Genomic DNA, 14,078 nt, shown 5'->3' on the forward strand with positions numbered 1-14,078 from the left:
ATTGTGGGTAATGACATCAGAACGCAGACCCCCAGGAGGATTGTGGGTAATGACGTCAGAACCCAGACCCCCAGGAGGATTGTGGGTGATGTCAGAACCCAGACCCCCAGGATTTTGGGTAATGACGTCAGAACCCAGATCCCAGAAGGGTTGTGGGTAGTGACATCAGAACCCAGGCCCCCCAGTAGGATTGTGGGTAATGACCTCACAACCCAGACCCCAGGAGGATTGTGGGTGGTGACATCAGAACCCAGACCCCCCAGGAGGATTGTGGGTAATGGAGCCATGTTCCAGCTCTAGAGAAATCGTGGACTCCAGAAGTGCAAGTCCCCAGGGCACTCTGGGTAATGCATCACCTACCATTTCTGACCATCCTCTCCCATTAGCCCCCAGAGGCTCCTGCAGGGCAGGCCCTCCTGGCCCCAAGTGTCCCTCCTGCCGTCTCACCTGTGGTCCTCCCAACCTGCCCTGCCGGAGCCCCCGGAGAGCCAGCCGTTCCCCACAGAGAAGCCCTGTCCCCACCTCCCGCCCCGAAGCCAGCTGGCACGGCCATGCTCCCCGCTCAGCCCCCCAGCCCAGCCCTGAGAGGCCAGACTCGCACCTCTGCTCTTCTCGATCTCCCATCAGGCTCCTAGCTTACAGAGCTTCCTGCAGCAGCAGGCTCAGCTGGAGCTCCTGGCCAGACGGGTCACCCTGCTGGAAGCCATCATCTGGCCAGGTAACTCAGGGCGGGCAGGCAGGGGCAGCCCCTTCCAGCAGGGCTGGGGGAAAGCCTGTGTGTGCAGAAGGCTCCTCTTCACGCTGGGCCCAGGCCCGCGGACGCTCAGCTGCACCCTCCCCTCCGGGAACTGGCGCGCAGTGAGTGAGCACTCGTTGCGTGCCGGGCACCCTGCAGACACAGGCTATGACACAGGAGACAGACCCTGCCCTGCCCTGCCCTCCCCGAGCTCCGGGGCTGCGGGCTGGGGACTGGGCAACCGGAGGGGAGCCGGACCACAGCGGAGTGAAGACAGGTGGCCCAGGCCCCAAGGCGGGGGAGGGCTTCCTGGAGGAGATGGGGTCTAAGTGGAGACCTAGAGGGACAGGGATCCGGAGAGGGCAAACAGGCACAGGAAAAGCATAAGCAACGGTGAGGGCCAGGGCTCAGGAACCTGACAGGGCCCGCAAGGCAGGCTGGGTGGCGCTGGCTCAGACGCCAGGTGGGCAGTACCTTCTCCCTGCACCTGCTTCCTGAGGGCAAAGCTAAGGAGACTCCTCCCACCCCCTCCCCACCCCTTGAACTGGAGCTGGGGCTGGCCCTGTGGGAGGAAGGAAGTGGCCTCCCCAGGGCCTGGGCTGCTCGCAGCTCAGCCAGCACATCGGTGCAGGGCCCTCGGCATCAACTCGCGCCTCTCCTACGGAGGAAGGAATGGGGGCCCCGGGCGGGAAGGAGGTCAAGGTTAGGGCCCAGCCTCCCGCCTTCAGCAAAACCATAGGGAACACACCCGGTGGGCACTGGGGCCAGGCACGGGCTGGGACTCCTCCGTGGATGTGGGGAGCAAGGTGCTGGGGGCGTGGGGGTGCAGAGGATTTCCTGGGAGAAGGGACAGTGGCGTCGGGTCCCGGAGAGCCTGAGTGTGCCAGGTGGGGCGGAGGAGGGGCTGCCCTGTGGAGAATGCTGTATGGGCAGAGCCCCGGGGGCTTTCAAGTGGGTGTGGCCTGTGGCCAGAGCCCTCCCACCCCGCCACAGGTACCCCCGAGAAACGTCGGTGACCGTCTCCCGGCCTCGCGCCTTACACGGGGGAACCGGGCCACGGTGGCCTTGGAGCTGAGCCTCCCTTCCTTCTGACAGCCCGGGGCGGGGGGAACTCTGGGGCCCACACGCCCGGGAGGGTGGCCCTTGACCACCGTGGGTGAGGGACCTGCATGGGAAGGGGGGAGGGAAGGAGATGGGAGCCGCCCCACAGGCTCGGCGTATACATCAGGTGCTAACTAAAGACCCAGGTGGCCTTGTGTGTAGGTCCTCATTGCTGCTGGTGCTGATAGGAACGGCTGCCGCACGGGGGGCCCAGCTGGGCTGGGGGCTCGCCCCGATCGTCTCCCATTCCCACACTCAGCTCACTAGTGGGCAGCACCGTGGCCATTTCTCAGATGAGGAAGTAGAGGTGCACTGACACCTCTGCTGAACCCGGGGAAGCCAGGACCCCAGTTTTGAGAGTCACGACGGCGGCCTGTGACCAGCTCAGGGACAGATCTGCAGGAGACCTGGGCCGGGGCCACACGGCCTGCTAACCGTGATAACCCAGCAGGCACTGTCAGCACCTCCTTCCACCCCTGGTCACTTCAGCAGCCTCGGGGCGCGGGGGTGCCGACGGGAGTCTCGTCTCCACGTCGCCCAGGCCCCGGAACCGGGATGGGATGGGGCCAGGACCCGACTGTGGCCTGTGCTGGAGCCAGGGCTCTATGCCACCACGTCCCGAGCTCCCTGGTGCAGGACTGACCCTGGACAGTGACCACATGTGCCAGTCTGCTCCAGGAGCGAGGCTGGGGCACACAGGGCTGGGCACTGGAAGCTAGGCTGAGGCCCGGTTCCCGCAGGGCCCTCCGGGGACAGCGGGTGTGCTCACTAGAGTCCGAAGCATCTGTGCTGTGAACGGAGCCGTGGAGGCACAAGCACCTCCTCCATCCTGGGCTGGCCTCCCCAGATGTCCCTTTTCCCCTGGGAGCCTACACGCCTGCCTGAGCAGGTCACTTAACTTCAGGAGGGACTGAGGTGATCGTCCCAGAAGGCTTCCTGCAGGAGGTGGCTCCTGCTCTGGGTTTTGAAGATGAGCAGGAGTTTTCCAAGTGGCAAGTATGCCAGTTTTGAAGTCAGACTCTCGGGTATGGCTGTGTCCAGGGTGAGGCTTGTCTCAGCACAGCCCTATTGGGACTGAGTGCGGTAAGTGTTGGAGCTGCCCAGGACGTGGAAGTCTGATTTGACAGATGGAACAAGGGAGGCCCTACAGAGGCTGCACTGGCGGTCAGTGGCAGAGCCTGGCCCTCCTAAGCCCTTTCCCCCAGCTGCTGGCTCAGCCCAAGGACAGAGGGACTGTGGGTGTGTTCCCCAGCCTGTTTACCTGTGAGACCAGGGTGGCCCCAGGCACACCTCCACCCCCAACTGAGGAACAGGAAAACCATGCTGGGTCCTCGCTGTGTGCTAGGTGTGTGTGTTGGGGGGGGGGGGGGAGTCTGGTTATCCCCACAGCAGGAGCCACGTGGAGGCCCGAGGCCGAGTGCTCTCGCTGGGCTGGGGGCTGGGAAGCCCCCCGGAGGCGCCCTTACCGCTGTAGGCCCCTCCCCCCTACACACACCTGCCGCCCCCAGGGGGTCGCACGCGGGGAGACGGGCACCCTGCAGGGCCCTGCTGACCTGCCTTCTCTCCCTCCCTCCCGCAGAACCAGAGCTGGGCTCCGGCGCAGGCCCTGCCGGGGCGGGCACCCCCAGCCTCCTTCGGGGCAAGAGGGGAGGACACGCAGCCAGCTACCGGATCGTGGCCCCTAGAAGCCGGAACGAGAGAGGCTGAGGGCAGCGGAGGCCCCTCGGGGTGGACCAGGCCAGCTTCCCTTCCGAGCCTGGCCTTGGCCGGCTGCCGCCAGGGACCGCTGTCCCTATTTATGATGTCCTCAGGGACCCTTCTGCCGTCAGCGCCTTAGGGGGGTGGGCAGGTGTCAGTGCTGGCGCCCCCGTCCCAGTCTGAGACCAGGGGAGAGTAGGGCCTGGGAGGGAAGTGGCAGCCCAGGCCAGGGGTAAGGCAGTGCTCAGGGCCCTGGGCCTCAGTTTCCCTCTGGGACGGCGCGGTGCTGGTCTTCAGGGAGGGTGCGTCCACTGTCTGGGGACCCAGGCCTGAGGCCCCGAGGCAGTGGGAAGCCGGAGCTCTGCCTTGCCCGCTCCTCCCCAGATCTCGGGGTGCCGCTCTGCACCCCTGCCCTCCTTGTCTGGTGCTGGCTTGCCCTGAGGTCAGGCTGCTTCATCTCTGGACAGTCGGGGGCTCCCTGCCTCAGGTCTGCCCCTGAGCCCCTCGGCCCCGCCCCCACCAGTGCCCTGGGCAGAGGGTGGGGACGTGCAGAGAAAGGGGCCACCTGCTGGCTGTGTGCTGGCCAATAAAGGCCTCCGACCCAGCCCGGGCTCAGCGTGTGCTTAGATGGAGGCAGCCGGGCGGGGCCGGCCGCGGGGGACCCTGACGTGGGCACCAGCAGAGTAGGGAAGGGTGCTGCTTGGCAGAGGGCCTGGGCGGGCTTCCTGGAGGAAGAGGCTGCACCAGCACAGGGGCAAGAGTCCTGGGGTTCCAGACACCAAGGAGCTGCGGTCGGTCATTCACTCACTCACTCACCCCATGCCCACACACGAGTCAAACCCGAGTGCTGCCTCCCGGGAGGTCCAGACCGAACCAGACTGGTTTTTATTCTAAATGAGAGCCACAACCAGGGCGGCGTGCTGCGGCGCTCCATGGACAGCAGGGCCCGGCTTCGTTACCCAGGCGATTCTCTGTGGCCCCACTCTCTGCTGCAGCTAGGGGGGGCCCAGGGCCCTTGGGGTGGGCAGAGCCTGCCCTCCCCTCGGTCACCAGGACCTCGGCGTCCACCTGCCCTCCGACCAGCAGTGACACGGCGCCCTCCACGCGGCCTGTGGCTGCCAGTGCCACCACGGCCTGTTCTGTGGGGAAGCCCATGCGCTCCAGCTGCTGCAGCCTGTGAGGGCCCGGGGGTGGGCGGGGGACAGAGAGCGGGGTCAGGGCTGAACCAGCCCCCTGGCCCGGGCCCACCCCTGCCCAGCCCGTCTTACCGCAGAGAGGACACAGAGGACTTGGGCAGCCAGAACGCACTCTGCGGCTCCTGCGCCGGGGCGTCCCGGAGCGAGGCCTGGATCCCCTCCTGCAACAGCTGCTCATCCAGCGTCGCCCACACGGAGGGCTCTGTGGAGAAGCCGGGCCTGGCCCAGTCCACGCTCTCCCAGCTCAGGCCTGGCGGGAAGGCTGGGTTGTCGCTGCGGGACCAGGGACTAGGGGAGACCACGTAAGGAGGCCCAGGGATGGCAGTCCTGTTGGGGGGCAGAAGCAGGAGGGGTCACCACGGGCCACGGCCACGGCCGCCAGCGCCAGGGGCCGCGGCGACTTCCTCACCTCACTCCGGCTGGCTGGGTGACGGGCAGCTCAGCCAGGCTGCCCGGCGTGGGGAGGAGCCTCAGAGGCCAGCACCCGGCCAGCGTCTTGCACAGGGCGCCCTCCTGCAGGGCCTGCAGCCGCTGCTCCGACAGCTCTAGCCACTGGAAGGCCCCGGCGGCATCTGGCTGCCCGGGGCAGGGCAACTGGTCAAGGAAAACCAGAACTGGCTGGGGGTGTGCCCCCCTCCCCCAGGTGCCGGGACTCCCCTCCGCTCTCCTCACTGTGGTCCCGTAAGGAGCGTGTCACCATGTGAGCCCTAAAACCCAAACTCAGCCTGCACGGTAGCCACCCTGGCCCGCTCCGTGTGCCCGCTCAGGTCTGTGAGACCTGCCCCCAGCCAGGCCAGCGCTGTCCTCACACATCCGGGGCAGCTGTGTCCCCCGTCCAGAACAGGCTCCTCCCTCAGAACCATGCAGGGGCTCAGCCTGTTCTCTCCAGCGGCCATGGCAGTGGCCTTCCTGATGAACACTGACCGCCTATGCCCCTGCCCCACTGGCTACAGGCTACTCTTCCCAGAGACCCCAAGCTTGCTCTGGCCTTGGCCTTCTGTGCCCCCTGCCTGGCCTGCACATCTCAGCTTAGATGCCACCTCCACAGGAGGGTCCTGGTTAGTGGCTCCTCGGGCTACCTCGGCTCTCCCGGGTTCCCCATTGCACCTGGCGCCTCCACCTCACCTTGAGCCCACAGTCCCCAGCTCAGAGCATGGCCCAGAGAGCTGTCCCTGGAAATGTGTGCACACAGCTTCTGCATTTCTCAGGCCTGACCCCCCATGCCACTTGCTTCCCAGCAGCCCAGCCACAGAACCCACCTGTCCACACAGGCCCCGAACTCAGGCAAAGGATACAGGCCAGGCCAGCAAGGAGGCCGCAGAGGAGCTGCAGGAAGGGTGGCTCGGAGCTGAGCAGCGGGGTCAGGGCGAGGAGCAGCCACGGCAGCAGCCACGGTGGCAGGGCCCCCTGGGGCTGCCTAGGGCAGTGCCCCTGGCCGGCCAGCATGGCCAGGTGGACGGGCATGTACCCGCAGCCGCCAGCAGCGTTCGACACCCCCAGGCCCGCCAGCAGCACAGCCAGCAGTCCGGCGGCCAGGGTGAGCAGGACAGAGGCGTGCAGGAACCGCAGCGTGCCCAGGTGGCACTCCTGCCGCCAGCCCAGAGTGGGCAGCAGCAGCAGGCTCAGAAGTAGGCCCGGCAGGGCCGTGTGGCCCAGGGCATGGGTCAGGAGCCGATGCGCTGGGAGAGAGAAGGGGCTTATGTGCCAGGTAAGGGGCCCCGACCTCTCAGGTTGTCCCCAGTGTGCTAGGGCCACCCGCTGAGCCAGCCTTCCCCTCGCAGGAGCCAGAGTGCTCCCAGCCTGCACTGCACCACGGATGGAGGGGACCCAGGGCTTCCAAACCCTGCAGCTCTCCCTGGCTGCGCTAAGCGGAACAGGCTACACCCACTACTCAGATCTTGCTTTTGCGCCAGCAGCCAGGTACCGGGGACTCCTGTCCCAGGCACACGTGCACAGGGAGGTCCTTCACACCCCACTGACAGAATGCATCCTGACGACACTGCCTGCCTTGATCCAGGACGCGTGGCCTTGGACAAACAGCTTAACCTCTCTGAGCACCATCTGGGCGCCTCCAGTGTAAACTGGAGCAACTGTGACCGAGAAACAGGCACTGGGCCGAGGCCACCCCTTGAGCCCTCAGCACCTCCTCCCGTCCTGCTTAGCTGGAAACGATACTTAGGTCAAGAAAAGAACTCCTGACTCTGGATTCCCGTGCGACCCTCTGCCAGGCCCTCTGCCCCCTCTCCCTATTGTGGATGTGGGTGAGCTGGGCACACGCCTGTCCGAGCCCAACCTTCCCCAATCCCCAAGGCACTGGGTTCCACCCCTGTGGGAAGCACGCTGCTCCCGCTAACCACTCAGGCCTCCTCCCGGGGGCCTCCCTCACCCTGCCAGGGGTCCAGCAGCAGCTCCGGGGCCAGGGCGAGGCTGGGGCCGGCCCCTATCAGCCACAGGCTGCCCAGCAGCAGCACCAGGGCTGAGGAGGCGAGAGGAAGCGCCCGAGCCGGTTGGCCCGCAGGGTCCCTGGTGTACATGTCTTTATGGCAGGCAGCCAAGGTGGTCCTGGGGCTGTGTGCTGGGGATGAAAGAAACAGTAACACGAGTTATTGCAGTTTTTCTCTCCCTGCCTCACTCTCCTACCTTACCGGCAGCTCCCTTGTACAGAGGGGGGAAACTGAGGCAGGAGAGACAGGCCCAGCTGGTTGGCCACAGAGGAGCTCAGACCCTAAACCAAGGGCTCACTTAGCCATCTTGCACCTGTCTGTGTGCAAGGATGGGCAGGGGACAGGCACAAAGATGCCCAAGTCCTGATAGGCCCTCAAGAGGGGTCTCAGGTGGGAGGCACAGAGCCAGTCAGGTTGGCCTGCGGGCCTGGACTGCCCACGGCAAAGTCAGGGCCATCTCCAGCCCTTTTCGGCCTCCCTCTTTCTTGGGGCTGCCACCTTCCACCTGCCTCTGGGCCCAGCCTTAGCGTTCCAGGTGGCCTCAGCATCACCCAGGGCCCAGCTGATGGCCAAGCAGGTGGATGGAGGGCTGGAGGAGAGGGGCAGGGAGCAGGAGTCCCACACCCCGAGCCAGCCCACATCATCTCCCCGGCCCTACCCACAGCCCCTCTGGCCCTGGCTCCCCGTTCCACAGGAAAAGTCCCACTCTGTTCCACCTCTTTCTGTAGCATGTCCTCAGGCACGCCGCTCAACATCTGGCCCCTCCATCCTCATCTGTTAAGATGGGGATTAAAGAAATCCCTTCCGATTTGAGGCACAACAGGTTTCGCCAGGTTTCCGGCATCTGCATCCCACATGCAAGCGCCTGGTTCCAGCCCTGGCTACTCTACTCCCTATCCGGCTGCCTGTTGCTGTGCCTGGGAAGGCGGCAGATCACCTGGCTCGAATAACCCACATGGCAAACCCACATGGAGTTCCTGGCTCTTGGCTGCAGCCTGGCCCAGCCCCAGCTGTTGGCATTTGAGGAGTGAACCAGGGAACGGAAGATCTCTGCCCTTCTCTCTGTCACTTGGCCTCTCAAATAAGTAAATATAGTAAATAAGCCTTCTCAAAAGCTATTACAGGATTGGCCAGTAATACCAGCATCCCATATCAGGGTGCCAGTTTGGCCCAGCTTAATCCAGCTTCCTATCAGGAGCCTGGAGCGCTATCCGGGTCTCCCACTTGGGCCATCTTCCGCTGCTTTCCCAGGCACATTCGCAAGGAGCTGGATCGGAAGTGGAGCAGCTGGGATTCGAATCTGATACGGGATGCTGGCGTTCCAGGCAACATGTTGGCCGGCCGTCCTACAACACTGGCGCAACAACAAGAACTTTAAGGAATTTGTCCACTTAAAAACTAAATGGGCCAGCGCTGTGGCACAGAAGGTTAAGTTGCTGCCTGCAGTGCCGGCAGCCCATAAGGGCACCTGTTCAAGTCCCAGCTGCTCTGCATCCGATCCAGCTCCCTGCTAATGACCTGAGAAAGCAGTGGAAGATGGCTCAGGTACTTGGGCCCCTGTCACCTAAGTGGGACACCCAGATGAGGCTCCTGGCTTCAGCCTGGCCCTGGAGAATGAACCAGCAGCTGGAAGATCAATCTCTCTGTCTTTCCCTCTATCTCAGTAACTCTTTCAAATAAATACATTTTGATGCTCCCTGGTGGTCTAGTGGTTAGGATTCAGCGCTCTCAAATAAATATATTTTAAAAAGAAAGGAAGAAAAGAGCTGAAATGGGCTAAGGCAGACTTCAGCGTACAGCCCCTGCTCAATTAACCACAACTATCCCTACTAAGTGCAGGAGACACATGTGGCCCCCAAGAGACGGCCATAATAGAGAAGCAGCTTCAGTCTAGCTGGCCCAAGCCATGGCCCTCAAATACAGCCACCCTCTGCCCCCACAAGCCCTACCCTCGCCCACCCCTTCCCCTGGCCGGGGCCTTCTGTCTCAGGACTCCTAGCAGGAAGCAGGATCCCAGGGAGACGGCAGACTGCCTCATGCGCTCCCGTGCCAATGGCATCCTCTGCACCTGCCAGCTTCCGGTGGGAAAGATGCAGAAAGCTCCCTGCCTACATCTTTCCGTCTCCCAGTAGGCAAACTCCTACTCACCCTTCCAAGTCCAACTCAAATGTCCCCTTCCCCTCCCATCAGGGATCTCCTTTCTTAGGCGCATGCGTGGACTTGGATTACCGCCCAGATTCCCCAGGGTACCCGACGCCCAGCTGGTGCTGCCTCTGTGCTTGCAAAGAGACACCAGCGTGGCCCCCCCGGTCCTGCAGAGCGACCCGGGGCTGGGCTGAGGTCCAGGAAGTGGGCAAACGCCAGCCTTGCCTGGAGCAGGGTCTGGGGCCAAGGCACCGGCTCCAAGCCACCTCTTGCACCTCCACAGCCACTCCCCGACCCTGGCACCTTGGGCAAGGGTGCAGGGCTCGCCCACGGACACACAGCTGGGACTGAGCCCTCAGGCCCTTCCATCTGTGCAATGGGACTGTGCACCACCAGGCCCTGCCTACCTTACGGGGCAGCCAGGAGGGCAGAATGGGGAGTCCCAGGGTCTGGGTCGACCTCAGCTTTGTAACTTTAGGGAAAGCACTCAAGTTCCTCGGGCCTCAGTTTCCCCTTCTGTGAAAATAAGGGCATCGGATGAGGGGGGTGATTAAAGGGCCTTCTCAACCTCGACCGTTACTGGGGTGGGGTGGGGGGCTCTCGGGGCCTGGCGCGACGCTCGAGGCCTCCCACCCAGCCGACCGGCCTCGCCCCCTCCCTCGCCGAGCCGGGCCACGCGTCCGAGGTACTCACTGCGGAGCGCGCCCCCGACCCCGGAAGGCCGGGCGGGGCCCCGGGGGTGTCGGCACTCCTTTAACTCCCGGCCGAGACCCAAGAGCCCCCCGAGCCCATTCCGCGCTCACCGGGCGCGTGACCCCGGCCGAGCGGCCAGGCCGCCCCCTCCCCCGCCGCCCGCCGATTAGTCAGCAGTTGTTCTGGGCCCGGATCCCTTCCCCCAGCCCTCCCGCCGGCCTCCGTTTCCCTCCAGGACACACTCTTCAGAGACGGTCCCTAGAGCCAGCGGACGTAACCATTTCGAGCAACCTCGCCTCGTGAGGAGAATCGCTCCGGTTTGATACCGAGACCTTCTCACGGCCTCACGGCCCTGTCGGAGCTATTTTGGCCCGAGTATCACGTCCGGCGCTCTTTAGACAGTGTTAGGGGCCGACGTTTCGGGCGAGGAAATCGAAAAAGCGGTGGTACCTCCCACCTTCTCCCACCCCCGTGGCCTGGCCCGATGGTAGCGCCCGAGGTTGCGGGTTTCGCGCCTGCGCAGTGCGGCGCCTAGGGGGAAAGCGAGAGGGAGACGGACGTTGAGAGAACGAGGAGGAAGGAGAGAAAATGGCGTCCACGGGTGAGTGTTGGGAACTGCGGTCGTGCGGGCGACAGCCGAGACGCCCAGGCTGGGGGCCTTTCGTCCCTGGGGGGTGGCCGGGAAGACTAAGTGGAGTTGCTGAGAGGGGGTTGAGGTACCCGCCGCGGCCGGACGAGCCCGGGGACCCGCGTTCCCCTCCCCTCCCCCCACCGGGAGGGCCGGTTCTGGAACCTTCCGGCGCGCGGGGGGCTCGTGGCGGCGGGGGCGCGCGGTGTCGCGCGGGGCCCGCCACGGCCTCCATTGTGTGGCGGTCATCGGGCCTCGCGCTCGGGGCCGCCCGCCACGTGGGCGGGGCCAGCGGTCCCGCGTGAAAGGAGGCGGTAGTGGAGGGGGGGCTCGGCCAGGCCTCGAGCTCCGTCGCCCCGAAACCGGAGGCAGCTCCCTAACGGCGGCTGCTGCCCTCGTGACTCCTGCGGCCCCCTCCCCCATTTCCAGGGAGGCCGCCCTCGTGCGCTTCATCACGGGGAGGCTTAGTGGGAAAAGCTAATCAACCCCAAAATAAATAAATAAATAAATAAAAGGGCTTTGCGGATGTGGGAGCCGGGGGGCGCCGGCGCCCCTCGCGCCCGCCCGACTCGTGCCCGATGGAGCTGTGGGCGGGATCGAGCCGTTGGCTGCTCCCCTCGAGTTGCTTTTTTGTTGTTTGTTTGGTTTATTTATTTATTTTTTTTTTTGCTACTGGTTCACCCCCCCCCCCCCGCCCCGCGCGCGCGCCAGCCGTCCCCGAAAAGCAATTAAGTGGCTTCCCGGGGGCCCCTTTTCCAGCCCACGCCGAGGGAGAGCCGTTGTATAATAAAGGCCAGCTTGGATCGGGAGACCGGAAAGAAATTTCTGGACCCCCTGACCCAGGGGGAACAAAAGGGCCGAGGCGGCCCGCGCGTGTTCCGGCCTGCGCGAGGCCCACGGCCTTGTTTACCGGGTGGACGTCAGGGAGGCGGGGGCGGGCGCCGTGGGCTTGGGAAAGCCAGCCCGGCGGGGTCTGGGGGGCCCCCACGGCGGTCACTGGCCGCGAGCGAGGGCCACGTTTGGTGGTGGTGGTGGGGGGGCTCCCAGGCTCCAGGGAGAAGAGGGGTCGGGGAGAGTCCGGCATTGCCCAGCCGTGTGGTTAGTGAGCTTTCGGCGCCCGGTGCCCGGCGGTGCCCTTCGCACCCGCGTGCAGCCTCGGCCTGAGCGGGCACCGTGGATGTGGACGTTCCCGCCAGGCCCTGCTGGGCTCTTCACCAGCCGCCGCCGTGTACTGCTCTGGGTTCCAGCTGTGGTTTGTGTAGACGCGCAGTCCTGGGCTCTGTGGGGGACCCTGGGGGAATCTGAAGGCTTGGGCTAGACCTGGTGACAGGGAAGGCTAGGTGAGACCTGAGAGCTAAGCGACTCGTCCCAGACCGGGCTGCTGGCTGCTGACTTGGGGTCTGCATGTAGTCTGAAGTCCCCACTCGGGCCTGCGTGATCGTGGATGTCCTTCTGTGCACGCGTCATGTCAGGTACCTAAAGCGTCCTTGCAGTGTAATGAAGAACTGCCTGCAGACTTGCCGCGAGCTCCCGCTGAGGCCTAGCAGCAGTAGAAGTTTGCGAGCACCCTCGATGTCGCTGTCTTTAGTGAGGTTCTAAAGCCGCACGTTTGGGAATTAACAGCAACCGATTGGAAGATAATCTACCCATTAAGTGACTGTAACGTGTTTGAGGTCGTATGATGCTTTTGTGCTGTAGGGAGACCGAAGTTCTCAGGAAGCAAGTTTGCTGCTTCTGTGAGCCCACCAGTGTAGGCTGAAACCTGTGGTTTCACACTGATCTGAGGTCATGAGTAGTTCCGTGGCAGCTTTGCCAGTTTTTATGTAAGTGTTCTCGTGTGAAAGCCTTCTTGCAAACGGTGAACTTCCGTGCAGTGATTTAGACCCGTCTCATACAGAACCTCAGCAAAATGTAGGTTGAAAGGTGTTAGGTTTTAGGTGTTTCGTTGATGTATTTGTGAATACCACGTGGAAGAAACAATTTGCATTTAATTTGTGTGTGTCACAAGTGACTTCTAGTGAGTGCTCTTGAAAATGCTTTGAGTGCCTTGAGCAGATGAATTTGTTCATTATAGGTCAGTAATCTTTGGGCAGTTGATTTGATGATGTTGGTGATTCAGGGTTCTGAGGGAAGGGTCAGCCGAGGAAGGCAAGTCAAGTGAATTGTAAAGAGGTGGAAAGACTGCAGTATGCGGGTTCGGCGAACTACTTTAAGGTGGGCCTAATGGCGGAACTGTCTTCAAACATAGAACAAGATAAGTGTTCTTGTGGAGAGGAAGGAATTGGGTAGGATTTTTAAAAATAATTACCTTTTTTAAAAAGGAAAAACTAAATTAAATTTAATGGGACTTTAATACTTGCGTAAAAACTTCTTAACCACTTTATTTTGTTTGTTTTTACTACTTGTAGATGCTAAGTGGATCAGGTTTAAGTCCCTTCTAAATTACAGGAACATTTACTTAGAGAAGGGAAGAAAATTTGTGACATTTGTAAAAGTTGAAGTCATTTTGAGTTTCAAGAAATACGATGGCGTTACCTAAAACTAAAGTAGTCTCAAAAAGATTAAATGTTTTCTTCTTGCTGGTTTTTAGGATTCTGCCTTAACTGGGCTTCACTGGGATTTATAATATCTAGCTCTTGAGTCACTGTACAGATGTAGCCCTGACGCAGTCAGCAAACTCTTTCAAGCACTCGATTGTGGTGGCTGTCACTGAGTTTTCTGCCATCCCATCGTGTTGTGGAATTTGTGAGAGTGGCGGCAAACTTGTTTTTGAGGGAATGCAGCTGTTCTATAACTAGTCTGATGTTAAAGATTGTGATGTCGCATGTCTCTCTTTAATACAAAAGTAGAACTTGGTAGTGGGTCTTGTTTTCTGTTAACCTTAGGGTGATGGTCCCCTTTGAAATGGCAGCCTGTGGTTAAGGGGTTGGAGAGGTTGTGGTCATGGAACAGGCAAAGTACCACTGCTGAATCAGCTGATCTTAATCTCATTAGCTAGCACCATATTCAAATATAAGTTTAACTGGCATAGAGTTTTTGTTGTTTTGTGTTGAAATATGAGAGGTATTCATTTGGACCTGTGCGGGGCTGTCAGTTTAAAATCTAAACAATTTAAAGAATTCTACCACCTGAATTCTTTCCCCTTCTTTTTTCTTTTCTTTTTGTTTCCACTACCTTGACACTATTTTCTCTCCTTTTTTCCTGTAGATTACAGTACCTACAGCCAAGCTGCAGCCCAGCAGGGGTAAGTCATCTACAGCAGTATTGTGGTGCATGTTTTAGAGCAGAGAGCCGCCTGTAGTTGTAGCAGATGCAGTGGTGAAATCCACATGGTCTCCATTCAGTTCTTGCATTTAATTCTTTTGCAGCTACAGTGCTTACACCGCCCAGCCGACTCAAGGATATGCACAGACCAGCCAGGTAATCTTTACGATAAT

The 14,078-nt window shown here is 61.6% G+C and overlaps 3 protein-coding genes across 19 annotated transcripts in view; 2 read left to right on the top strand and 1 right to left on the bottom strand.

Moving 5' to 3' along the window:
- The window catches only part of EMID1 (EMI domain containing 1), a 47,240-nt gene extending 43,100 nt beyond the window's left edge, over window positions 1-4,140 (top strand). For 2 of the 5 annotated variants that reach the window (XM_070065768.1, XM_070065771.1), the window contains 2 exons: window positions 628-718; window positions 3,417-4,140. In XM_070065768.1, coding sequence (XP_069921869.1) covers window positions 628-718; window positions 3,417-3,544 — 219 coding nt within the window. In that variant the 3' untranslated portion in view covers window positions 3,545-4,140. The remainder of the gene's footprint in view (window positions 1-627; window positions 719-3,416) is intronic. The other 3 variants (XM_070065769.1, XM_070065772.1, XR_011385132.1) reach the window with 2 other exon arrangements.
- A 243-nt stretch (window positions 4,141-4,383) lies between these two features.
- Window positions 4,384-10,252, bottom strand: RHBDD3 (rhomboid domain containing 3). Of its 6 annotated transcripts, none has more exons than XM_051826506.2 (7): window positions 10,124-10,252; window positions 9,728-9,836; window positions 7,118-7,306; window positions 6,027-6,410; window positions 5,141-5,303; window positions 4,804-5,058; window positions 4,384-4,709 (listed from the first exon to the last, which is right to left on the bottom strand). In XM_051826506.2, exons 3-7 carry the CDS (start codon window positions 7,263-7,265, stop codon window positions 4,421-4,423), a joined length of 1,239 nt encoding a protein of 412 aa, XP_051682466.2. In that variant the 5' UTR covers window positions 7,266-7,306; window positions 9,728-9,836; window positions 10,124-10,252; the 3' UTR covers window positions 4,384-4,420. The 6 variants fall into 6 exon arrangements, with proteins under 6 accessions (XP_051682466.2, XP_017206150.3, XP_069921877.1 ...); XM_017350661.3 differs by having other exon boundaries at window positions 10,014-10,241; XM_070065776.1 differs by lacking the exon at window positions 10,124-10,252 and adding an exon at window positions 7,892-7,949 and having other exon boundaries at window positions 9,728-9,977.
- A 30-nt stretch (window positions 10,253-10,282) lies between these two features.
- The window catches only part of EWSR1 (EWS RNA binding protein 1), a 32,109-nt gene continuing 28,313 nt past the window's right edge, over window positions 10,283-14,078 (top strand). For 4 of the 8 annotated variants that reach the window (XM_008274631.4, XM_070065763.1, XM_070065765.1 and 1 more), the window contains exons 1-3: window positions 10,283-10,614; window positions 13,849-13,885; window positions 14,010-14,061. In XM_008274631.4, coding sequence (XP_008272853.3) covers window positions 10,602-10,614; window positions 13,849-13,885; window positions 14,010-14,061 — 102 coding nt within the window. In that variant the 5' untranslated portion in view covers window positions 10,283-10,601. Of the gene's footprint in view, window positions 10,615-12,091; window positions 12,114-13,848; window positions 13,886-14,009; window positions 14,062-14,078 lie in introns of those variants that run through there. The other 4 variants (XM_070065761.1, XM_070065762.1, XM_070065764.1 and 1 more) reach the window with 3 other exon arrangements.

The sequence above is a fragment of the Oryctolagus cuniculus genome, chromosome 21, assembly GCF_964237555.1.
Source record: "Oryctolagus cuniculus chromosome 21, mOryCun1.1, whole genome shotgun sequence".
NCBI classification, from domain to species: Eukaryota; Metazoa; Chordata; class Mammalia; order Lagomorpha; family Leporidae; genus Oryctolagus; species Oryctolagus cuniculus.

Coding starts and splice junctions, on each gene's coding strand:
- RHBDD3 (XM_051826506.2), bottom strand. CDS start 7,265: ATGTACACCAGGGACCCTGCGGGCCAACCGGCTCGGGCGCTTCCTCTC. Junction 6,411..7,117: donor GCTGCTGGACCCCTGGCAGG/GTGAGGGAGGCC, acceptor TCTCTCTCCCAG/CGCATCGGCTCCTGACCCAT. Junction 4,710..4,803: donor TCCTCTGTGTCCTCTCTGCG/GTAAGACGGGCT, acceptor GGGCCCTCACAG/GCTGCAGCAGCTGGAGCGCA.